The sequence below is a fragment of the Pelophylax lessonae genome (assembly GCF_965119305.1).
Source record: "Pelophylax lessonae genome assembly, chromosome: 3".
Classification (NCBI taxonomy): Eukaryota; Metazoa; Chordata; class Amphibia; order Anura; family Ranidae; genus Pelophylax; species Pelophylax lessonae.
Genome location: NC_138770.1, coordinates 347,975,966 through 348,003,758, shown reverse-complemented (window position 1 = coordinate 348,003,758; position 27,793 = coordinate 347,975,966). Strand labels below are relative to the sequence as shown.

The 27,793-nt window shown below is 38.6% G+C and overlaps 1 protein-coding gene across 1 annotated transcript in view; it reads right to left on the bottom strand.

The window, feature by feature from the left end:
* Positions 1–941: 941 nt before the first annotated feature.
* KCNQ5 (potassium voltage-gated channel subfamily Q member 5) overlaps positions 942–27,793 on the bottom strand; it is a 749,354-nt gene continuing 722,502 nt past the window's right edge. Inside the window, exons 12-14 of the mRNA XM_082251332.1 lie at positions 25,939–26,070; positions 9,161–9,287; positions 942–3,513 (exon numbers count right to left, since the gene is read on the bottom strand). Of these exons, the coding sequence (XP_082107458.1) occupies positions 2,572–3,513; positions 9,161–9,287; positions 25,939–26,070 (1,201 nt within the window). The 3' untranslated portion in view covers positions 942–2,571. The remainder of the gene's footprint in view (positions 3,514–9,160; positions 9,288–25,938; positions 26,071–27,793) is intronic.

Sequence of the window (27,793 nt, the reverse complement as noted above, 5' to 3'; positions counted from 1 at the left end):
GGCCAATTATCTAAACCTTTTTTAAAGTTTTACATAAAAACCTTTCATGTAAAAACATGTAGAGAAAATTGTATTGGAACACATTTACAACATATTTAAAATATATCTAAAGCCAAAACTATTTTCATTTTGGATAAACAAGGGAATTAATAAAAATGCAGTTTTCGTTGCCATTTGGGTGAATTTAGAGAGAGTTTCCTTCCTGCACTGTAAACTGAATGGAAAGTGAGAGGAAATCTCTACAAAGTGAGGGCAATGCCCTCCTAGACGGTTGTCAGTGGAACCAATGTACCCATTAAAAGATTTCCCCTTTATTCCTGTTCCAGTGACAACCAAACATTTGGATTTTCACTTTAGTTTGATGGAAAATGGTTACCAGGGATACATACATAATAAAAGCTTGACAAGGGACTCCTTTACCACTCTATGCAAAACCATTGTTTGGATTTCATATACACGGTAATGCTTTGTTCTAGCTACAGTATATTGACCACACAATGGGTATTTGGCTAGTTGCAAATGCTAATTTACAAAGAAAATTAAAATGGAGTAAGGTTGGAATAGTGTTGGAATAATGTTGCTATGTTTTAAAATATTCTAAAAAGGTTGTCACACTTCTCTATTCTTTTTTCTGAAACAGAGAAAAGTGACAAACAGAAGCAAATGTCTGTATTAACTTTTGTAATTATATTTGTTCTAGGTTTGATGTAATAATGGATTGATCTCTTGCTATTTGATATATTAATGCTGAATGTAAAACCTAAAACTGACATTTAACACAGTAGTTTCTAATTAGAGTGGTTTTATATCAGAAATTCTACAATATACAATGGAAAAACATGAACAGGATCAAGTGAGAAAATGAAAAGATATCCCCTCTTTATTTCCACTTTGAGGAAAAATATCCAATATCTTTATATATGATTCATAGAATTGCCCAGTTATGTGCACAAAATTTTATTAAATAAATTAAATTAAAACTAGTAAATTTCAAGCTCTCAAGCATTTCATTTAAGGCAAATACAGTTTACCAAGTTATGTGTGAATAAATTACCAATTAAATCGACTAAGGGTACCTGCTGAGTCTAATGAAGGAAAGAAGCAAAGTAACAAAAACTTTTTTTTCTTTAAAATAAAAACTATTTTTGTATTTTATAATCTCCTACCAAAATGCATAACTATAAGATATGGCAATGTACAATGAAATAAAGGCACGTGAAACATTTTCTTAAAATAAAATTGAAAAAAAAAATATGTATAGATGTACACATTATACAATACTTTTCAATGTACAGAGTTGTTATTTGGCTAAAAAGATGCAGACATTCAAAATAGGTTATTTCTAGTATGAGCTGAGATGTTGAGATACCCTAGATAATGTCACAAAGGTATTAGTAAACAAGCTTTAATAAGATCAAACTGATGTACTAATTAAATAAAAAATCGAAACGCCATGTGAAATGGCAAACAGTAATTAGCTTTTGTGCTTCAGACCTCTTTTGGAACTGATCATCCAATCCTTTGTTCACGTAAGATAAACAAGAGAACACAAGTCTTTTGTAAGTCAGGGACATTATTTGAGAATGGAAGGAGTTTTCATCTGAATTATGACTAGGACTGTGTGTAGTTATTTGCAAATGGCTTTAATAGATACAAGGCCGTCAATTAAAAAAAAAAAAAAAGTCACACTGACCACAGTCCTTCTCTTTCCTCTAAAATGACATCCCTGGTAGTAAATGTATAGACATGGACTCCATATATACAATATACATCATGTAACTATGTTCAAATAACAAGCCTATCATTTAACATCCAAGAATACTTTAAAAAGAAATATGGAGGCAGAATTTATTTCATAGTAAACTGGTTTAGTCCTTAATGAAAGAGTTTGTACAGCATTTATTATTAAGACTGCAGTGACCTTTTCCATGTTTATTAAATTTTCACTGGAAAAGAATGTTCTTAGGAAAAAACCTGAAAGTGATGTGCCAACGTTATTTTTGTCACAACACTAATTTACCAAAAAATATACAGAAATCAACATTCATGTTATGTGTGCATTAAAAGAAGTGAGTTAATGTGTACTTGCCATCAAAACTAGCAGCAGTTCAAGTCCTTTTACGTTCCTTGGTACAATTGCTAGCAGCTGTAACATATTTTTATTTGTAAACATGACTATACACTTCAAATTGGGACAATATGTTTTCCTCTTTAGAATCAAGGCCTTTGGACTATTTGATTTATAAACAGTGCCATTAAACTATGGGGTCATTTTTAAAATTATGTTCTAATATTTTGTGGCTTTGCTTGGTAGGCAAGAAGCCTTTTTACCAAGTAACATATATTCAAGTTTCTAGGGTTAAATCTGCTAATATTTATATGTATTCTTGTTTATTTTGTTCTCTTCACTCGAAACATGCATTTACATGCAGGTAGAAGAGATGGCCCAGAAAAGGCCTGCCTTTCAGTTTCCTTCGGAATCTAGCACTCATAATTTTAAGGGCTTTCAGAATAATTCATGCAATGATCTTGATGACTAAAGGAACCATAAACACAAAAAACCCAGAAATGTTACTTATGTTTAACATGAGGAGGGCTTAGGTTTTTTGCACCATCCCTAGTTTTGCTAATGCTTTGAGATGAAACTGCTATTCCAGTCCTCAAAGAGTCAGATAATAATGTGGTTTCAACAGTAGGCTCAGAGGCAGCATCATAAGTTTTAGTTTCCAACTCCTCATCTGCAATAAAAAGCTTTGACTCCCGCCATTGTGGATAAAGTTCCTGGCTGCCTCTTGAGACTCTTGAGTCACTGCATGAAAGCTGTGCATTTAGTTCTTCTGTGGACTGAATCAGATTTTGCACAGAAATTGATTTGCCAAAATCTTTATGTGAAAAGGGGACCGAAGACAGTACTCCATTATTTGCATCAAGGCTTTTCCTCCTTACAAAATTTTTAGTTAAACCTGATTGTGCAGACTGTACACTTTCCTTTGAGGCAACAAGGCAGGAGGTGACATCACAAGTATCTTCTTTTGTGGTCATAGGAATTATGTGAATTGGTTCTGGTCTGCTGATATGTTTCAATGAGGGTGCAGCTGGTATTTGTAATGTTGTTGGTGCTGTTGGCTTTGAGGCCTGGCTTATTTGGTTTGATATACTGTTTGTTACCATAGTTACAGGTCCATCACTTACATTTGCTGACACCTGTGTTGCTTGGCTTTGCATTGCTGGACTAAATCCATAGTAAGCAGGTGCACTGAATTCATTTGGTGTAAGTACAAACTGTAATCCCCGAGGGATGTTGGCACTAGCTGATCTTGTTATGAATCCACTATTCTGTGCAGAACTGGACAAATCTTTGCTGTCTATTGGACTTTGATAATCTGAAGTTTGTTCACATTCAAATAATGGCATCTGAAATGATGCCAAAGTCAGTGCTGAGGCAGATCCTTTCTTTAAGACCTGTTGGTAGATATCAAGTAGGCTGTCCAATTTTGACTCAATGGATTGCACCTGCAGATGGGAGAGTAAACACTTATAACATTCACACTGTCTTATAAGTAAATATGTATAGCAATTATTTTATATGTATTTTTATTCTAAGGGTCTCCATATGCATCTCTAGTAGTTAAACAGAAACAACCTCTATTAAAATATACAATATTCAGGCTTCTAAAAATGTGAAAATACATATACAGTTTCACATTGTGAATTTTATACTTGTTGGTTTTGTAGTTTTAGTTATTCATTTTACATATTAGTTTTGCGTATGTGGCCACAAGCTGAACATCTGAAGCAGACATATTCAGATTAATACAAGATTTGTCATTCTGAAAATTTTTGGACAGAGCCTGAAGTAAATCTTGATGGATACCTTAATTTTGTAGTGTCTTGCTTTAAGTGAGATCCAATAACCAATAGCTAAGAGCAATAGCCTTGGGAAAGCTGGCCAGTCTTTAACTTTATCCAGGAAGGTTAACCTATTTATATTAAGTCCCCCAGTTTTTCTGGCATTTGAAGAGACATTAGCAGATATTTTCAGGCACCTAAAAGTAACTGCTGCCATTACTATCGGGGTCCTTTCACATGAATGATCCGATCAGATCCGCCTGTCAGTTTTTTAGGCGGTTCTGATCGGATCCTCCATGCGGATATCCGCGGAGACTTGTCTACTGCCACCCACTGCCATCCGTATCCGATCCTGTCCGTGAAATCCGGACGGATGGAAACCCTATTTTCCATACGTCCAGGGGATCGGATCGGATGGGATCGGATGAGAGCAGACAGGCGGTCCGTTCTCATCCGATCTCCCCATAGAGAGCAGCGGGGCTCTGACACCTCCCTCTCCGCACACAGAGCAGAGAGGGAGCTGTCACCTGCCTGCTCAGCATTGATCAGTGTATCGATCCCACGCTGAGCAGCACGGAGTCCGCCGACGGAGCGGCCCGTGTGAAAGGAGCCTTGCTGTTCCAGAAAATATTTAACCCCTTGGCACCAGGTAAACGCAAATATGTGTATAACTAAGGGGCCCTGCGCTTACGGATATTAAAATAAAATAAAATACTGTGCATCAAGCTGCTAGCTGCAGTGAAAAGTGCTGGTGCTCTTTTAAAAATGAGAGATGTGAGTGCAGCGCTGCTTTAAAATTATAAATCTATAAATATATATAAAAAATAATGTAGAATTGTGCAATAACTTAATACATCTGTGGTGATCTTCAAAGGAATAATATAAAGTGTACAATCATAAAAATCTAATATTTATACACAATGTGTTCCAAATAGAAAAAATATATAAATAATTGTCCATATATAAATCTTTCCAGAATGCTGTGACTTTTTCCGATATTCATAAAGTGCTTGAGTGTTCAAAATGTGCAATAAGCGGGGTTTCCCCCTTAAGATGTCTGCTTACCATCAACTGGATATAATCAGGCATGGAATAAAGGTTTTACACTCTGTTTTTCAATTGGTGAGGAATATTAGCTGGAACCTCAAGATTCATCGCCCCCGTATCCTCAAAAAGAGAAGCTTTTCATGGTGAAGTTTGTTTTAAACAACACATTTATTGGGTACATGGCGGGGATTTATACTCACAAACAACAAAGTAAAACAAGCATAGAGCGGCTCGGTGGTGTGCTGCTCCCGCAGCATACGATCCTCCGGCCGGGGATCACGTGGTACTCGCTCTACCTATCGCTATAGGTAGAGCGAGTACCACGTGATCCCCGGCCGGAGGATCGTATGCTGCGGGAGCAGCACACCACCGAGCCGCTCTATGCTTGTTTTACTTTGTTGTTTGTGAGTATAAATCCCCGCCATGTACCCAATAAATGTGTTGTTTAAAACAAACTTCACCATGAAAAGCTTCTCTTTTTGAGGATACGGGGGCGATGAATCTTGAGGTTCCAGCTAATATTCCTCACCAATTGAAAAACAGAGTGTAAAACCTTTATTCCATGCCTGATTATATCCAGTTGATGGTAAGCAGACATCTTAAGGGGGAAACCCCGCTTATTGCACATTTTGAACACTCAAGCACTTTATGAATATCGGAAAAAGTCACAGCATTCTGGAAAGATTTATATATGGACAATTATTTATATATTTTTTCTATTTGGAACACATTGTGTATAAATATTAGATTTTTATGATTGTACACTTTATATTATTCCTTTGAAGATCACCACAGATGTATTAAGTTATTGCACAATTCTACATTATTTTTTATATATATTTATAGATTTATAATTTTAAAGCAGCGCTGCACTCACATCTCTCAAACGCAAATATGTGGCCTCTCGGAGGGTGGGCCTTGGCCGCTTATTTGTGTGAGTTAGTGTAAATACAGCTGCGCCAAGAGCGTGCCCCTGGCACAGTTAGGGACGGCTGATGGAAAGCTCTCGATCACTACTTGCGATCAGGAGCTTTCCGGTTATCTGTCACATGATCATAAACCCTGCCCCGCCTCCCAGCATCCTAAACCCCTTAAAGGGATGGGAGGCACCAGCGCCAAGAGGCTAATATGTAAATGTTCACTTTAAGTCTTAAAAGTGGTTGTAAACCTCAGACATGAAATATGAATAAAGCAAATCCTTCTATAGTGTGTACTTGTCTCAAATAAAAGCCCTTAGTGTAATTTCTGTCTGTTGCTTTGTTTCACTGTTATCAGCATGAATCACTTCTGACAGTTTTTGCTGACACCAAGAGAAAAAAGGTGACAGGGGAGGGAGCTCCAGCAGATTGACAGCTTCAGCTAGCTGTGTTCCTGTGATCTGTGTGAAGGGGTGTGTGTCTTCTCCCTCTAATAAGATCTCAAACCTCATCTCACTGTAAAGTGTAACTTCAACTCTCTGCCCCTTTTTCTTTTTTTACAAAATTCAGCACTTTGAATGAAAGTAGAGAAGAGAAGACTGCAGATAGACAGATACAACCTATGTAGGAGAATTTGTTATATCTCTGTGTATCTCCTGAGGATAGTCTCTTCACTGGGTATATGTAAGTACAATGCCTTGCGAAAGTATTCGGCCCTCTTGAACTTTGCGACCTTTTGCCACATTTCAGGCTTCAAACATAAAGATATAAAACTGTAATTTTTTGTGAAGAATAAACAACAAGTGGGACACAATCATGAAGTGGAACTAAATTTATTGGATATTTCAAACTTTGTTAACAAATAAAAAACTGAAAAATTGGGCGTGCAAAATTATTCAGCCCCTTTACTTTCAGTGCAGCAAACTCTCTCCAGAAGTTCAGTGAGGATCTCTGAATGATCCAATGTTGACCTAAATGACTAATGATGATAAATAGAATCCACCTGTGTGGAACAAGGAACACACCAGGCAGGTCCGAGATACTGTTGTGGAGAAGTTTAAAGCTGGATTTGGGTACAAAAAGATTTCCCAAGCTTTAAACATCCCAAGGAGCACTGTGCAAGCGGTAATATTGAAATGGAAGGAGTATCAGACCACTGCAAATCTACAAAGACCTGGCCGTCCCTCTAAACTTTCAGCTCATACAAGGAGAAGACTGATCAGAGATGCAGCCAAGAGGCCCATGATCACTCTGGATGAACTGCAGAGATCTACAGCTGAGGTGGGAGACTCTGTCCATAGGACAACAATCAGTCGTATACTGCACAAATCTGGCCTTTATGGAAGAGTGGCAAGAAGAAAGCCATTTCTTAAAGATATCCATAAAAAGTGTCATTTAAAGTTTGCCACAAGCCACTTGGGAGACACACCAAACACGTGGAAGAAGGTGCTCTGGTCAGATGAAACCAAAATCGAACTTTTTGGCAACAATGCAAAACGTTATGTTTGGCGTAAAAGCAACACAGCTCATCACCCTAAACACACCATTCCCACTGTCAAACATGGTGGTGGCAGCATCATGGTTTGGGCCTGCTTTTCTTCAGCAGGGACAGGGAAGATGGTTAAAATTGATGGGAAGATGGATGTACCAAATACAGGACCATTCTGGAAGAAAACCTGATGGAGTCTGCAAAAGACCTGAGACTGGGACGGAGATTTGTCTTCCAACAAGACAATGATCCAAAACATAAAGCAAAATCTACAATGGAATGGTTCACAAATAAACATATCCAGGTGTTAGAATGGCCAAGTCAAAGTCCAGACCTGAATCCAATCGAGAATCTGTGGAAAGAACTGAAAACTGCTGTTCACAAATGCTCTCCATCCAACCTCACTGAGCTCAAGCTGTTTTGCAAGGAGGAATGGGCAAAAATTTCAGTCTCTTGATGTGCAAAACTGATAGAGACATACCCCAAGCGACTTACAGCTGTAATCGCAGCAAAAGGTGGCGCTACAAAGTATTAACTTAGGCTGGCCATACACTATACAATTTTCTTATTCAATTTCCTTTAGATTTACCTTAAACTATGTAGTGCAAGGGCCTGCCTGACTGCATACAAATTGAAAGTGTTTAGGTTTGACCCTATATTACATGGTTTTGGTAAATCTAAAGGAAAGTTGAACAAGAAAATTGTATAGTGTATGGCCAGCCTTAAGGGGGCTGAATAATTTTGCACGCCCAATTTTTCAGTTTTTTATTTGTTAAAAAAGTTTGAAATATCCAATAAATTTTGTTCCACTTCATGATTGTGTCCCACTTGTTGTTGATTCTTCACAAAAAAATTACAGTTTTATATCTTTATGTTTGAAGCCTGAAATGTGGCAAAAGGTTGAAAAGTTCAAGGGGGCCGAATACTTTCGCAAGGCACTGTATGTACAACCACTTTAATCATTAAACTCAAATAATATAACACAAGTCAAGAAATTATAACACTAGAATTATGAGAAATAAATCTGTTACATTTTGTTTTGGTAATTTACATGCATCATTGACTGCATTAATAATGTTTTGTGATAGCAGCCAACTACATGAGCTGTTTCCATAGTTGGTTTCTCTTTTGAACATACTATATATATAAAACATAAAAGCATATATTAGACAATAAGGTTATGTTTTTATGTTATTTTCTAAAAACTAAAACATTCAGCCTTCATGTTGGGATTGCACCTTTAAGAGTCAGGAATATGCAGTTTCCACTGACACTATTATCAACAGATAAACTGCTAATGCAGGAAATATTGTTTGGCAAGAAATATGTAGCATGGCATTGATGACTACCAGCAGTAATCATTGTTTTCTGCCGTCAATGAAAGCTCCTTGCTGGCAGAACACAATAGCACTGCAGGTACGTTTCATCCATCCACATTGACTCCGTAGATTGGGGAACTGAGTGAAATTTCTTCTCTTCCACTCATGGTGGATGGAAGGAAAATCGCATACTTTATGGGCTGCTTTAATGATTGCACTAGAATAGGCATGCAACAAGTGAAATCAGATCTTCTTATCTACACTACTTCTGGGTCCATAACTTGCAAAGCATTAAAGGCAATATATTTGCATGACAGCTAAGCTACTAGTATTTCAAGTTCTTGCCTGGAGCAGTGTAATTTATATATATATATCAGAAACAGATGTCAATTATGGTAGCCCACATATTCAATTCAGTACAGTTTTACTTTTCATAAGTTATTTTATGGAAAGACTGAAAAGTATAAAAGTATTAAAGAAAAAAAAAAGAAAAGTATAAAAGAAGTATAAAAGTATAAAATAAAAAAATATTTTATTACCTGCTTCTCAACTTTAACCACTCGACCCAACATACTAAGGTCATCCGCGGTCTCAATTTCAGAAATGTTTTTTTCCCGGCTTTTTTTATCAGTGGTTATTTGACCTTTGCCAAGAATTTGGTCAACCCTGTAAATGATAAAACAAAACAAAATCATAATGTGTAGCTTATAGAAGCATTTCAATCAGAATAATATTGTTTTCTTTCCCCAGATTTGCTTCCCTTGCTTTCTAAATTTGTCCTCCTCCACATAGCAAATTATTACTTGAAAGCCTAAGAACAAGTAAATGATTACAATCTTTTTTATTGTAATATTATGGAACATTTAAAACAGATAAAAGACAGGGACTTTGAACACTAATTAGAATGCTAGAGGCACTGCTTAGCAGAGTTGTGTTTAGTCATTCTAGATGCCATGATGCTGACTAAGGCTGGCCATACATTATGCAATTTTCTTCCCTCGAACCACGGGTTGAGGGAAAGAAAATTGCTACATTCTGCCATCAACTAAGTCAACTAAGTGGGAATCCCTCTTGCTTTACTATTGTATTCTGACAGCAGGAGGTTTTCCAGCTGTCAGAATACAATGATCATTGTTGCCGGCTATAGCCAGCAGCCATGATTGTGGTGAAAAAAAGGACAGGCTGGTTGTACTGGGGTCAATCAATAGATCGACTTCAGTACAGAGACTCTATCATCTTAAAAAAATAAAATAAAATCTATGGCAGGTAAATTGTGCAGGCATCTGGAGGTATATACCTGTAGCAGCTTTCCAAACCTTTCTATCATGGCTAAATTACAGCTGTTCTGACACTAGGCAATAGTGCCAAATCTTGCCAGACTCTTCTTGATTCCTGCACATTTCTTCTGGCCAGTAACTTTGCCTATCATGGAGAGAAATATTTAGGAATGTGTAAAAACAAGACTTAAGGCCCGTACACACGAGTCGAAATTCAGCCTGGAATTTTCGTCCGATGACCGATCTGTCGATTTTCGGCTTGTTAGTATGGTGCTCTCGACAACCGACTCCGACTTTTCGACCGAAAAAATTCTGGTGTGCAGGCTATAAAATTTTTGTCCACCGTCAAAACAACGTCCGATTTTCGTGCAGTCCGTACAGATTTCGACAGGGAAAAATCTTATGAGCAAGACTGGGCATGCTCAGAGATAAAAGAACACAAAGAAAGCAATCCAACACATCACTTCTGAAGTATAATTCTGTCGGACGACAAAATTTGTGTGCAGTCTAGAGCACATGCCAACCAACAGACACCACTCTGGACAAAAGACGAATGACCAGTCGGTGGAAATTCGTTGCATGTGTACGAGGCTTTAGATGCAAGATCCAACAAAACTCAGAGCCAGCGCTTGCCTTTTAGAACAGCCTGGGGTTTAACTGTAGCAAGAGAGTTTCAAAAGCTGCTGCAGATATGTTGAGGCATCTAGCATAGTTTACCTGCAGCAGGTACAGTATCTAGGTATCTGCATGCTTTAATCCAATTATTTTTATATTTCAAAAACATTTAAAGTGTAATTGTAGTTTGTTATATTTTGGATAGCATGGAGAAAGGGTTTAGAACAGGGTCTTCAAACTATTGCCCTTCAGTTGTTCAGGAACTACAATTCCCATCATGCCTAGTCATGTCTGTGAATGTCAGAGTTTTACAATGCCTCATGGGACGTGAAGTTCCGCAACAGCTGAAGGGCCGTAGTTTGAGGATCCCTGGTTTAGAACCTCTGTCAAGTTTTCCATCACATCCTAATGTGCCATTAGAACACTAGGGAAATATCTTCAATGTAGACACACAGTAATAAAACAAAAAAATTGGTCAAAAAGGGCCATACAGACCAAAGGCACGTTTCCAATCCGATCAGGAAACATTAGTTTTCTCTCTTGACTAGGCTTAAGGTCCCTTTTGGCCTTCTCTCCTGACATGTACAGTTATTGTAACTTTTACTTAATCCATCATTTTACCCAGCTGTTGCCTCTCCATCCTCTTTTTGGACTTGGGTGGATGTGAAATTGATTAGACTCCATAAAATTAACTACAACTCCACGGCTTTTAAAACCTTTCTGACCCTACAGGAACCACATGGCCTGCCCAACTTGGAAATATTTCACTTTTCACAAATCAAACATTTTTATGCTCGTCATGTTAAGCCATGTTTACCCCTTGATCAAATGACCCAGTTTGAGCAAATATGTAGACAAGTCCTCAATACCCCAGGCCTCATATGTCTTTATTTACAGTTTATAGACAAGCCTGGTTATAATCACCCCATGTATACTGTACATGCCAATGGGAGATGGACCTCCGAGTTACTTTAGAAGCAGAGGACTTGAATGACATCTGGGCTTCAACCAAATCCTCAGTACAGAATATTGTTTGCCCTTGAAACAAATTACAAAGTTTTGACTCACGGGTACTTGGTCCTTGCCAGAATTTCTAAATTTGTTCCGAATTACCCAACGGTTTGTTTCTGTGGCTGCGTTGGCTTGCGTTCACATTTTAAATATGTGTTGGTCTTGCCCTATAGCACACCAATTCTGGACTGATATATTCCTGTTTTCTCTCTGACCATATTCAAATTGCTCTTGCAGGTAACTATAGCTGTAAAGCAGACTATTGGGAATGTTTAAAAGCTTGCCTCTCTTTATGTAGTAGAGATCAAATGTAGGGTCACCCAGGCCATGGTCCATGCTTAACCACTTCTGGACCTGGAGGTTTTATGTCCATGCCATTTTTTGTGATTCGGCACTGTGTTACTTTAACAGACAATTGCGCAGTCGTGCAAAGCTGTACCCTAATAAATCTTATGTCCTTTTTTTCCCCACAAATAGAGCTTTTTTTTTGGTGGTATTTGATCACATGTGCAATTTTTATTTTTTGCACTATAAATAAAAGAAGAGCGAAAATTCTGAAGAAAAAAAAAAACAATATTTATCACATTCTGCTATATAACATTCCCAATCTATATTTTTCATAATTTTAGGCCAATTTGTATTCTGCTACATATTTTTGGTAAAAAATATCCCAATATATACGTATTTTGATTGGTTTGCGCAAAAACTAAACTAGAGGAAAGATTTATGTCATTTTCTTTTTTTACTAGTTATGGTGGCGATCAGCGATTTTTAGTGGGACTGCGACATTGCGGTGGCTAGATCAGACTCCTAACTGACATTTTTGGGGGGACCAGTGACATTACTACAGTAATCAGTGCTAAAAATATGCACTGTTACTGTAATAATGACTTTGGCAGCAAAGGGGTTTACTCAGGGTCGATCAAAGGGTTAAATGTATGCCTAGGGGGGCGTTTTCTAACTGTGAGGGGAATGAGCTTGTGGAATCCACACAGAGACCTGTGATCCTGAATAGGAGGATCAAAGGTGCTCTGTGCTGATTCCTGAGGGAACAACAGTCAGCTGTGTTTACAAGGGCAAACCACTGTTCTCTCTCCACTGGGAAAGATCTCATGTGCCCGGCGACAATCGTGGCCCCCGGCCCTGTGAATCAGCTTCCGCACTGGCTAATGGGGGCACACTGCTCCCATGATGATGTCTCTTATCTTGGGCTTAATTTGCCTTTGCTTAAACCTTCTAACTTCTGAGTATGGGCAGATGATTCATGTATATTTTCTTCCTAGAATCCATCTGTCCTTAGCTCAGGCGTGCAGGAAGAGGGTGTGCTAAGCTGAGAAAACCCCTCTTCCCCTCCTGAAGACTCCTTGGATGTATGATATTGTTTTCCTAGGCCTGGGATGATCCCTTGAAGAAGTCACGTGTTGTCATGACGTAACGCGTAGGAAAGCGCACACCGGAAGTGACGTACGGGACATTCAAACAGGTCCCGCAGCGGATATGGTAGCGCAGATTGCTGCGTTTTCAACTGTAAGTTACTTTGTATTTTTCTTAATAAAATTTAAACATACTACACCATGATGGCCCAATGTTTCTCTGAGACTACAGTATAACTACAAGAGTAGTGCGATACAGGATTCCCTGACAGCACCCAGCAGTATCCCAGAGGACTAGATAGATGTACCCTCAAGCCACATAAAGGAAGGAGTGACAACACTGAAAATAATACTCTAAACGTATTATTTGCAGCAGTGAGGTGAGCGGTTAGCACACCTAGAAGTGGTCACACACTGAAGAGCACCAGCACTTAAATAGGTGGAAAGGATACAGGATTGTTTATTGGGACACTACAACATATTTAACACTAAAGCACTTTGAATTATTGATTTATTATTGGAAGATTATATGGACTTTCTTCAGCTCACTATTTGTTAAATTGATATATATGTGAACAGCACTGTTTGCACAACTTATTTATCAAATTATTATACCTTTGTATAAATTATATCTACCTCACATGATGGCACAGCATTGAGAGTATTTATGCACATATAATATGCACCTTATCTTCATCTGAATATATTAATTATATGCACCTTTACATATTTTTTTACAATTTCTATTGCACTTTAGCCACTGTGCACTTATATTCATTTTATAATTAATGTATATTTGTTTACTCTAATTGCACCTTAGTTGTTTTGCACCTTGGATTATTGTTTACTACCTCATTGATTATTTATGCGTATTTATTATCAAGTTTTGAACTAAGGATATTGGTCCATAATATTTATCTATGTGTTTGAATCATTTCTCAACTCAGCTAAGAAGTTAGAGTGTATTGTTCAATATATCCTTGAAGCGCAGTATCCCCCCCCCCCCCCCTAAATACTTAACTGATCACTGTCCAAAGGTTACAGTCACTATACGAGCAGCATCAGGGATAAGTATTGGTAGTTTTTAATTCTCCAAGACAGTGCAGGGATCACACCAAATTAAATTGTATTAGTTAATGAGTAAACTGTTGGCGCTATATAAATCCTGTATGATAATAATAATTCTAATAATATGTGACTTAAGGTACTTGAACTGAGGCAAGAGGGTAGACGTGAGCCAGGCAACTATTTACAGTGCACCCATGCTTTACTCATGCAGGGGAAAACAGCAAGCTAACTTCACTGCCCCTATTCCGACTAGCATATCCTTAGCTTTCTTTTGCTCCCCTGCCCCCAGCTCTATTACTAGGGATTATGGACACTCCCAATATGACATCCTGGTACTTATCTCAGCACTTTCATGGCTCAATACTTTAGGATGAATAGCCCCCATAAAGTAAGTCACCTGGCAGCTGACAAAGTGTCCGGGACCTGCAAAGGAACGGTAACTATATGATGACGGGCGAGAGGGCCTATGGCTTTGCTTTGTTTACACATAACGGGAAGGTCACACGGTGGACCTTACCATTGCCATAGTAGTCATTCACAGTCCAGTGAGCAAGGATATTTTACAATTACAAATATTTTAGTATAAAAGGAGTTACATTATGTGTGTTTCAGCTCTGTATTTAGCTGTTTGGTTTCTGTTTTCAAGATTCAAAACATTCTGATGGTAAGGAATATTTTTTATTGATTTTAGAAAAGTAAACTAACTTTTGCGTATTAATATTATTAAAAGAGCAAAAGTGGTTCAGCCTCTCACCTAACCTCTAATTCTCATGTTTTCACATCCTACATTTCTTATCCAAACATCCCTTACTCCCCTTACATATCCTGCCAAAAGCATGGAATTTCCTGCATGGCCAAAGGCCGGCTAAAGGGGGCATATCTACATTCTATAATATATTTCAAGACAAATGAGCACTCCAAAAGACTTCCCCAATTCTGAAATGGGAAATGGAATTAGGACGAACTTACCCTTTGAAGGTATTGGATAATGCCATCCAAAGGCTTTTCCAAATGTAGTGATCACTGGAAGATGATGCTCAAACTGTTTCACAGGTGGCATTATACACCATACAGGCTCTCCAAATTCTCCCTACATCACAGCTAACTATTGGCGTAATTGCGGTCAAATAGGCAATCTACTACATATAATGTGGGAATGCCCTAGCTTAACTAGTTTTTGGAACCACATTTTCCAGCTAATCTCTTCAATCACTGGTATTCTGAACTTTTCCAACCCAGGCCTAGCACTTTTAAACATAGGCATGGACAACTACCCACCACAGATGAGGCAGGTAGTGTTCCATATATTACTGGCAGCTCGTAACAATATTCTCAGGAAAAGAGAGTTCCATAGATTCACCCAATATATCAGAAGTTATGAACACAGTTCGAAAAAACCATGTGTACGAAAGGTTAATGGCGATTAACCAATTGAATTGCAAAAGGTTCGACAAACGGTGGTCTCTATGGATGAGTAAACACAGTTTAAAACCATGAGGATGTTATTGGTGCCCATGTTCCACTAGGGAGTGCCCAGGTGGGGGGGGGGGGGGTTCGCTTCCTCCCCTCGACACAGTTTGCTCCCAAGTGGGGTGTCGGGAGGTGGAGGAGATGGCCTACTTCCTGTGCTACTTTTCTGGTACCAATCGTACGTCTTAACTGCCATGATAGCTACAATACAAATCTTGCACCTCCACCCCTGTACTGGATGTATTTAGGTGATAACAATATTTCTTCATGCCATGTACTATTGTCTTCGCAACAGTTTACTTTTTGTTTTGTTTATTTCTGTTATTGTGTTCTAAAATCCTAATAAAGACTACTGCAATAAAATATTATTAAAATATTCCCCTTTGCCTAGCTGAATAACAGACTCAAAACTATATTCAAGATTACTCAATACCCCAGAGAGCAATGTGCAAAGAGCAGAAATCCATCACAACTAATCAGAATTACTTTTTTTCCAGTGATAGTAGATTGGTTTCTATATGCTATTGCACAAATCTCATTTCTCTCTGCACTGCTTTATAAGCCTGCATGATTTAAGCCAATATCTATGCCAAATTCTTGTCCATTTTATAACATGTTGGAAAATTGAATGATGCCTTAAAAGGTAACTATAATCTTAACATGTGAAAGTGATCAGCTTAACCACTTCGGAAGCAGGTGCTGGGTTTAAATGTCTTTAGGACAGCAGGTATTTGTGCCAGCACCATTTTAAAATGTCCCCAATACTTAGCAGTTCTCTCGGGTCCTGGCAAGGTTCAGCATTGATACTGCTGACAGTCAATGGCAGCTTGGGTCCAACAATAAGCCCAGGAGCTGAAATGATTAGCTCCTGGGCTTCCAAATCTATAGAGTGCTCTGTTGCACTATGAACACAATGCTCTTGTGTAAAGGCCCGTACACACGTACCGATCGTCGGCATACAAACGTCGGTGGACGAAGGATCTGCCGATTGTACGCGTGTTAGTATGGTGCCTCCGACAGATGTCTGCGCACAATCCGCGGACAAAAGTCTTTCGTGCAAACATGAAAATATTTGTATGCCGACACCAGAACGGACGATTGTTCGCCTGTCAGTACACAATTCGGCCGACAGACCGCAGATTTGCAAGACTGGGCATGCTCAGAAAATAGAAAACACAGGGAAAGTTAACCATTACATGACATCACTTCTGCAGTCGGCGGACAAAATTCTTGTGCTGTCCTTGTGCTGTCTTTGCACTTTTCAGCAGACACCGACATCCCGGGGAGAAAAGAGGAACATTTGTAAGCCGACCATCGGTACGTGTGTACGGGGCTTTAGAGGTGTTAACACCTTACTCTAAGTTGTTAGAGTAAGATAACTTTATGGCACTTCCTGTCATTGCAGAGGCAAAGCTAAAGCAGCACAGTCTATTATTTTCTTCCAACATCAGATCACTAGATTATAGTGATCTATTGCTAACTGATTGCAACTAGTTGCAGATCAAAAACTAGGTGGTAAAGAGGTGGACATGAAGGCTTGATGAGATCTCTACTGATCTGATCAAGACCCCCCTATAAAGAAAAACAAAATCTAGTAAAAATAAAAGAAAGTATTCCCTCCTAAGGTTTTAACCCCTGGTCCCAAGAAAGATGTTGGGTGATCTGAATGACAACTGCATTTATTTTTTAAGTGGCAGATGCTCTAGTAAGCAAATGCAAAGTCATTTGGCATTTTTTAGCAATTGCAAACCTGTGAAGAAGTTGCTATCATGCTAACTTGTATGCTTGCCAACCCGACTTGATCTTATACTATTGTTATGCTAACATTTCATGCAAATTGATTATTTTTTAATGCACAGAGTAGAATCAAAAGCGGAACAAATTAAAATGTATTACTTTATTTTACTATTTTGCTGCATTACAAAAAAAAAATCACATTTATATGAAATCCTTTTTTTTTTTTTTTTCCAAATATTTTTATTGAAAATTTGCAATTTACAAGCCTCAAACAGAAATAGAAAGGCGTAGATTTACAAAACTTGTATCTAACCCACTACCAATGTTTCATTTTACTGCATTGATATTATATCTGTGTACCTAATATCATGCAGTTTTAATCACTCACATTAACATATATGTAAATAGGTAACTATTACCAAATTATTCATTTATAGTGGAAGCATCTATGAATAATTTGGATTTAACTGTAAATCAATTTATCTGTATAGAAGATCTACAATGAGATATAGAAAAAGAAAATAAAAGAAAAAGAACAAAGAATGAAAACAGAAATTAAAAAAATCCTTTATATAATTAATAATATAACGTAATTGTAACAGTTGTTCGTCTATAGTATTGTGGTTACTTTATGTTAAAGATCCTTAGAATTTGCACAGACACTTGGTGGAGAAAAAATGTTGATACTAGGAATCGCTTGGTAGAATTCTTAGTCTGCCTAGAGAATTATTCATTTGCGTAAACCACCACAATACTGGGCACTTTCACCAGCTTCCTTCCCAGGCCAAATTTCAGCTTTCAGTGCTGTCGCACTTTGACAAATTTTTATCCTTTTCTTCCCACAAGTAGAGCTTTCTTTTGGTGGTATTTAATCACCGCTGGAATTTTTATTTTTTGCTAAAAAAAAAATAAAAAAGAACCGCAGGGACACGACGCGCCCATGATCGCTGCGCTACACGTCCCCGCAGGTGCGGTATTGCGGCTGAACCGTCATGTGATGTCGTCCCAGAACAAGAGCCGCCCCGCTGTCATTTGTCGGCGGGTGGGAGACGATTCATGTACCATTCAGTATAAAGAAATGGTGTCATCAGTTGAGATATTTACGAGTTTGAAAATGAGTGTTCCATAATTCTTTGCCATCGGTTAAAGATACTTTTTGTAGAGTTAGGAGCTTGTGTTAATGTGTCCAGTTTTTCAATATATAGCAAGGATTTCAGCTCCTTTTTCACAGTAGTTAATTTAGGGGCAATAGGTGATGTCCAGAATTTTAATATAGTTCTGCGAGTTGTCAACAAACATACTGGAGACCATGATGGTATTGTAACTGGTGCTAAGGATATTGATGAGGAGGAGGGGCCAAAACATCCAAAATCCTCGATATAGTATGAATGTAGTTTAGATTTTGGTCCCAGAAGGTAGATATCTTGGCACAGTTCTACACTATTTGAAGCAGTTTGGGTCGTATGGTTCCACACCAATAACAGGTTGAGACTAAGGGATCTGATTTTTCAATCAAGAGCAACGTGAAAGCCTGATGTAGTAGCTTGAATTGTGTTTCCCTCCAATTTTCGCTAGTTATTAAACTGCTAATTTTTTGATACCCTCCGAGACGTTTATCATCTAATGCCTCGTCTGGAAATTCATTACGCCATATTTTTAATACAGAGTGTCTCTGTGATCCAGTTAATTGATAGTTTAATGGAGAATAAAGAAGGTCAGATATTGAGCATCTTTGAAGTTGTAATGTATGGTCTATTAGAGATTGCTGAAAAGGGTCTTTTTTCAGACTATAACAAGAACTGATATTTTTAGTTAGTTGATTGTAATAGTATCTATGGTCTTCTGGTAGTTGAAATTCTGTACATAACTCTCTAAAAGATTTTAGTTTTGATGGTAAATGGACATCACTGTTTGCATTCCTTTAGCTCTCCATACGTTTGAAACTTCAGCATTGGTTGCACTGTCCATTATTGGGTTTCCAAGCAAAGGAAGATATTTAGAGATCATCGATAGCAGTTTTAGAGATCTCCTAATTGTACGCTATGCGACAAAAGTGTCCCATGAAAGTAGATTGTTTTGTATCTTATCAGGTAGAGTTTTAGAGTTGAAATGGAGCATAGCTGTTAGATTCAGAGGAGACACCATTGCGGCCTCTAGTGTCTTATTTGAGTAGTTAGAATGTTCTAATTCCAATCTATACCAATCCTCAAAAGAGATCCTAGATTATGAATCCTAATTTTAGGAAGACCTAATCCTCCTTCACTTTTTGGGAGGTCTAGCTTGGAAATTGAAATGCATGTTTTTTTTGATCGCCATAAAAAGGCTTTAGTTATTGTTTTGATGTCTGTATGTTTGAGTTGGATGGTCGGCATTGGATATAAAAGTTTAGCAAATGAGACCATTTTAAAAAGATGACACCTCCCAAAAAGTGAGATTGGAAGACTCATCCATGCTTCCAACTCTGATACAATTTTAAAAATAAGTGGTGGGTAATTCAAAAAATATAGTGATGAAGTCTCTCTTCCTATTTTTATCCCTAGGTATGTGATATATTGAGTAGATATTTTAAATGGGAAAGTAGAGGCCCATACTTTTGATTTTGACGTATTTAATGGCAAAATTTTACTTTTAGAAAAATGTATTTTGAATCCTGTGCAGCCCTTAAAGGTATTAAAAATATCTTGTAGTATTGGCATATCCCTTATTGAATTTGAAGTGAAAATTAGAATGTCAACTGCAAATAATGCTGATTTAAGTGTTAAAACACCTATTTTGATGCCTGACATTTATGCCTGAGTCATTTATGAATCTAGAGGGGCTCAATCGCTAAGTTAACAGTAATGGTGACAAAGGACAGTCCTGACGAGTTCCCTTAGATTATGGGATAGTATCTGACATAAATCCTGAAGTATTTATTTGAGCTGTGGGGGAGGAATACATGCTGTTAATAAAATGTAATATGGAGCCCATAAAACCCATCTTGCTCATCACCATAAAGAACCATTCTAGATTGACGTTATCAAATGCTTTTTCAGCATATAATGTAAACATAGCTGTATTTTTATCTGGATGGAATTTGGCATATTCAAAAGCTAGTATTACTTTGTGAATGTTCAACGTTGCTGATCTTCCTTTTACAAATCCTGCTTGTGCATGATGGATTATAGTAGGTATTATTTCTGGGAGGCAGGAAGCCACTATTTTTTAAAGTATTATAACGTCTACATTTATGAGTGAAATGGGCCTGTAAGAGCCTGCCAAACTAAGGTGTTTATCCTTTTTAGCTATTAATTTTATATATGTCTACCCACATGTTTTTGTAGGTTTTTGTAAGGGTATTGGATATGTAGACTTGTGTTATTTAAAAAAAAATTCAGAGGAATACCCATCCGGACCAGGTGATTTATTGTTAGCCAGATTTTAATCATATGTTGGACTTCCCTAATAGTAATGGGTGAATTGAAAAAAAAATTATTGTGAAAATGTCAGTTTGGGTAATTTACTTTGATCCAGAAGTGAGGTGGCAGTTTCAATATCTAAAGGCCTGTACACACGTACCGATCGTCGGCATACAAACGTCGGCGGACGAAAGATCTGCCGATTGTACGCTTGTTAGTATGGTGCCTCCGACAGCCGTCAGCGCACATTCTGCCGACAAGAGTCTGTCTTGCAAGCATTAAAATTTTTGTATGCCAACACCAGAGCGGCCGATTGTTCGCCAGTCAGTACAGAATTCGGACGACAGACCGCAGATTTGCAAGACTGGGCATGCTCAGAAAAGAAAAAACACAGGGAAAGTTAACCAGTACATGACATCACTTCTGCAGTCGGCTATAGTTGGCGGACAAAATTCTTGTGCTGTCTTTGCACTTTTCAACAGACACCGACAGCCCAGGGACAAAAGACGGCCGATCGTTCGCTGACGATCGGTACGTGTGTACGGGCCTTAAGGGTTTCTCAGAATATAAATCTTTATAGAACTCTAATAGTAAAAAAAATTTTCACTTGGTGTATTCGCTATGGTTCCTTTAGGATTTTTTAATGCCAATATGTGGGTAGGTTGGAAGGAGCCTTTACTGAGTTTATCTAGTAATTTTCCTAATTTGTTGCCATATTTATGAAATTGTAGTGAGGCAAACAATGATTTAATATGTTCTTGTTGGTCAGCATATAGCTTAAATTGTCTTTTTGCTTCATGCCAGGCTTTTTTATTCTCTAGTGTGTTTTGTTGAGGTAAATTATGTTGTGCTTTCCTCAGGGCAGCACTAGCTAAACAATAGTTTTAAGCTTAGTGTTTTTTAAACTGTGAAACATATACGGTTATCTTTCCTCTGAGAAAGGCTTTAGCTGTTTCCCAGTTTAGGTTAGGGTTTAATGTGTGGCTACAGTTAGTTAGCTCAAAGTCATTCCAAGCATTTTTTAAGTGGCACTGGAAATCCTATTTTTCTGCTAAGAAGGGAACCTCCATGATCTTAAATTTCCTTGGGATTATAAATCTGTTAGAGTTAAGCTTATTGGACTATGGTTTGATATCAATATGTCATCTATATTAGTCCCTTTGACAAATGGCACTGAGGATGTTGAGCAGAAAAAATAATCTATGCTTGAGAAGGAGTTATTGTAACGCTCCTGCGTTTCATGTATGGTGTGGATTTTCAGCTGCAGAAATATTCCACTTCAGTAGTCATGTAAGAGAGATGCTGAGATACCATTCCCAACCTCAATGACTCATCATGTGTGGAAGGTCTTAATTCAGCTAGTAAATACACACACTCAACAAGCTGGTTCCTAGAGTGACTTTATGTATGTAGTAACACAGTGATGAAGATTTAAGAGACAGGTTGAGTGGAGGTGGTAGGTGACAGACACTTGAAGGTAAGACAGTAGCAGATGGATGCAGGTAGGTTTAGCAATCATGTATGGTAGCAGATGACAGAGTAGCAGGTGGACATACAAGAGAGATCAACCCAGTGCAGGAATAAGTAGCAGTAGTCTTAAGAGCTAGCAATCTAGATATGCAGATGTGATAAATAGTCTTTACTATGCAGAGCTAGATAGTGTAAGCTTAGTATAAGTTTATAGAGGGTTCCCCTGTGGGGTACTTAGCACTAATAGCAATACAGCCGAAGGTTGGTTCAGGAGGAGCGGATGATCCGGAAGCGGGATGCAGGGATCAGCGCAGCGAGGTTCCGTCAGCGAGGTATGCTTGCAAGCACGAAAGCTTCAAGCCAAGTTAGCATCCAGGTAAGGGTGTTTGAACGAACACATGTGAGTGAGAACCGGCGATTTAAATAGCCATCTAGTCCGGCGCTGAGTGATGACAGCATCAGTCTTAAAGGGAAACACACCTATATGTGTTTCTTCTATCTAGGTAGATGGAAATCAACCGGAAATAATGTGATAGGAGGCACTGAGAGTGCCAGAACCTTACAGTTATGCGGAGAGGAGTAAAAAGTATACTCTCTATCCAAGGCATGTGTTAGCCGTCAAATGTCTGTCATTTTAAAGACATGGTTTGGTGTAAGGTGGTAATGGAATTGGAGGAGGAATTAGTATTATTAGATCCAGGAGTGTGTCAGAGTGATCTATTTTCCTCTGGATTTATGGTCACATTGAGATCCCCTCCCATTATGTGGTGATCTTCAGAAGATTTCAGAACCTAAGTAGTGAGATCTTGATAGAATGATTGCTTAGGTGTATTTGGGGCATAAGTGTTAGTAATGGCCATGTTATGTATGCTAACTTTTAAGTGAATAGTGCGTTTACGACCTAAATGGTCTTTGTCTACTGCAGTTAAATTATAGGATAGATTTTAATGAAGTAAAGTTATTACTCCGGCCTTACAGCCCACTGCAGTGTATCCTATTGCCTCCCCCACCAATAGCTTACGCCTGCATGTGATATCATCATCTGTTTCATTGTGTCTCCTGGAGTAAAGCTATCTCAGCGTGTAGTGTAGTCTTTTAAGATGTCGTAAAACTTTCATTTTTTTTGAAGGAGATCTCAAACCCTTCACATTCCAAGACACTATTTTTATATTTGTTCTTTATCTTTGTAAAGTATAATAAGTAGGGGTTTACATTTTTTTTAAGTATGGATGCAGGTGTAACCAATGCAACCAATTATGATCAAGTTCATTGTTTTAGAGTAATTATTGAATACATAGCATAATCCCATAACATAGTGTAAAGAAAATCTCATCAATAAACCACTGACATCTATCGACAACAAATAAAATAAACAGTTAACCAATATTGACTTCTCCTTTTTCTGCATGGATCTATCTTTTCTAAATTCTAGCAGCTGCCGAGACCCCTCAATAAAGATAGATATATATGAACTCTGGGATCTAAGACCCTCTGTATATATTTCAAAATTATGCATAAACTTTAAACATTCAACACAAAATATCTTTTAATACTTTTTTTATCTCTTAAAGTTGAAAAAAATAAGTCTTTTTAGTTTTTCACTGTGGCTTACTAAGTAAAAACTAGGAAGTAAAAAATATATGTAAAAGGAGCTACCAAATTAAAGCCTATTTGTTCTTATAACATCCACCCAGTGGCGTAGCGTGGGTTGTCAGCGCCCGGGGCAAGGCAAGTCATTTGCGCCCCCTAACCTGCAGACTTTTAGCACTCCCTGAGTCCCTTCCTACAATAGTACTGACCAGCCTGATTCCTATACTGACCTACCAGTCCACTACGCTAACATACCTGATTCCTGTACTGGCCACTACACTGACCTACATGTCCACGACACTGACCCTTACACTGACCTACCTGATTCCTACCTGCCCACTACACTACACTGCCCACTACACTACACTGTCCTCTACACTACACTGACCATTAAACTACACTACACTGTCCACTACACTACACTTTCCAATACACTACACTGTCCACTACACTATACTGACTACTACACTACACTGACCACTACACTAACCACTACACTGACCACTACACTACACTGTCCACTACACTACACTACACTGTCCACTACACCACACTAACTACTATATTGTCCACTAAACTACACTACCCTACACTGTCCACTACACTATACTACCCACTACACTGTCCACTACACTAAACTTTCCAATACACTACACTGACCACTACACTACACTGACCACTACACTACATTGTCCACTACACTACCCTAACCACTATATTGTCCACTAAACTACACTACCCTACACTGTCCACTACACTACACCGCACTTTCCAATACTCTACACTGTCCACTATACTACCTACTACACTACATTGTCCACTACACTGTCCACTACACTGACCATTACACTCCACTACACTACACTGACCACTACACTACACTAACCACTGCACTGTCCACTACACTACACTGTCCACTACACTACCCACTACACGTCACTGTCCACTACACTACGCACTACACTACACTGTCCACTACACTACGCTGTCCACTACCCACTACCCTACAATACACTGTCCACTACACTACCCACTACACTGTCCACTACACTATCCACTACACTACACTGTCCACTACACTACACTGTCCACTACACTACGCACTACACTACACTGTCCACTACACTACCCACTACACTACACTGTCCACTACACTACACTGTCCACTACCCACTACCCTACAATACACTGTCCACTACACTACCCACTACACTGTCCACTACACTACACTGTCCACTACACTACCCACTACACTACACTACCCACTACACTGTCCACTACCCACTAAACTACACTACACTGTCCACTACAATACACTGTCCACTACACTACCCACTACACTACACTGTCCACTACACTACCCTGTCCACTACTACTACCCACTAAACTACACTACACTACACTGTTAACTACGCCTCCTCCTCCCCAGGCTGTGTCTAGTCCTGCAGCCAGCAAAATGACTTACCTGTTTTCATGATCCATCCGCTCTGCTACATGGTGAAGACGAGCCCTTACAGGGGGCGGGTCGGGGAGGATTGTGAGAGCTTAGAGGAGGCGGGGCGGAGGCACATGCAGAGCTGACTTAGAAGACAGCGAGGCGGGCTCCAGAAGCGAGGCGGGGCTCTGCCACTGGCCAGTCCATCTGCCGCACACGACAATGTTGGCCCAATAACAGGGCGCCGGCCGGCCTTTGTTTAGCCTGAAGATGGCGGCTGGAGTGACACGCTAGGAAGAATTTTTAAAGTTTGCTAGAGTGACACTGGTGCGGGATGCGCCCCCCCCCCCAAATGTTGCGCCCGGTGCGGCCGCCCCCCCTGCACCCCCCACGCTACGCCACTGCATCCACCTGCTCCTCCTGTCTAGGGACTGGTTAACTTCTCTATATATTTGTGTGGCTGAATATTGACTTCAACAGTTGGTATTCAAGGAGGGCAAGTGACTGAAGTGACTGAAATGCAATGTAGATAGAAACTAGAGGGAGAATCTACAAATCTGTAGGTGCAGCACAATAATTGAACAATTGCATTTTTTTGATATTTGGCTTAAGTGAAAACCTAAATGGAATCTGACAAAAGGAACAGTGTAGGAGCCAAGCTACCAGCTGATAACATCACATCAAGATGGCATGGAAAGTGACATAAGAAGTGACAACATGATATGTGTCTTAGTCTTAATCTCCTCTTTAAATATGAGTGCATTCAAATAAGGGACAACGTTCCTAAACAATACAAACTTCAATGCAAATAAGAGTTTTTTATTTCAACTGCATATATCTGTAATGTGAAAAGGACATGTACTATTTACTAACCGTGTTTGGAGGCTCTTTATTCTGCATAACATATCCAAATGGCCAGCAGAATATTGCTCAATCACATCTTTCACGTCATATGGCCGCAGGGTCTCCTTGAACTTTCGCTTTGCTACATGGAATTTCATAATTCTGTTGGAGTAAAGGAAAAGTTGTGTCACCTCTAGTCTTTTTATAAGTTCAAGGTATGCATTATTTACTCATATATTTGGGTTTAAAGAGCATACATGGTTTATTTTCCTGTACTGTACAAGATGAGTCATGTGAATTTCATAATTTTTCCCTTTTCTACTAATAATAAACTTTAAAAATGCATAGAAAAGAAAACAAACTTTCTTTTAAAAAAATTTTTTTCAGATAAACTTTTAAAAGATCATCTTGATGTATATAATCTTTGCATTGTTTCTATGTATAATATGTGATAATACATTCACATGGGTGTACACTTTTTTCCTCATATAAGCAGACTCTGTTAACCACTTTGCATTTCTACACAGTTATTGAGCTTTTCACCATCCTCTTGTTATGTCCACCAACTCACCGAAAACAATGCACTCCCTATGTGGCCAGAAAACACAGAGTAATTGCACTAAGCCACTGAGGGCTCCCTCTACTGGCTAATTTACAATTACCTGCATGGGATATAATAACAAAATTAAATTACTAAGTATCAAGATAAGTTAATTCCATGGGCAAAAAAGTTTCTGACAGCTTTCAATCTAACAATATATACAAAAGTAGTGCTGCGCTCTCAGATGCTAATATGCTGGTATCCCTTTAAATCTGTTTGCATAGCAATTTTCAGAATCAGCATATCATATCAAACCTAATGTAAAATTAACAAAACAAAAGTAACAATACATCAGTCCATAAAGTGTCCTTTGGTATGAATTTGCTTGCATATACTCAATCTTTCATAAAAAAACAGGCTTGTGTTCACATATCCAAAGGACTGCTTCCTTAAATAGTGTTCACCAATCATCCACATACATTAGTGATAGTCCCCTCATCCGATGTGCCCTCACCTGGGGGATAAGACCAACCAATAGTCTATATGCGCTTTTGTGCCTTTCTGGGGATCTGTTATATGTTGTTTCTCTCGTTTGGTTGCAATCTTGAGTTTAGAATCCTATTTTTCTTACACTTATCTCCATGCACCCAAATCATAGGGAGAGAAAGCTGGACATAGTGCTTTATCTTTTAAAACAACCGATTTATTAGACACTAAGTATAAAAACACTCACATTTTCCTGTAGCTTAGAGTGCACCAAACTGTAAAAAGCATCCAGTCCTTTACAGTGCAGGTATAAGACGATCAGTATTACCACGGTATGCTCACATTGCACACCTCAGTTTGACGACAGATTGGCCCCTCCCCTAAACGTTACATCACAGGGTCACGTGGCTTCCTCAGGGGGATACGTGTATGAGAAGGAGGATTCTAAACTCAAGATTGCCACCAAAGGAGTGAAACAGCATAAAACAGATCCCCAGAGAGGGAAAAAAGCATTTAAACCATTGGTTGATCTTATACCCCAGGTGAGGGCACATCGGATGAGGGTATTAACACTAATGTATGTGGATGATAGGAGCACTCAGTGGTGAACACTAATTAAGGAAGCAGTCATTTGGATATGTGAACATAAGCCTGTTCTTTTATAAAAAATTGAACATATGCAAGCGAATATATATCAAAGGACACTTTATGGACTGATGCATTATTCATTTTGTTTTGTTTTGTTAATGTTATATATCAGGGGTCTTCAAACTATGGCCCTTCATTAGTTCAGGAACTACATTTCCCATCATGCCATAGTCATGTCTGTAAATGTCGTAGTTTTACAATGCCTCATGG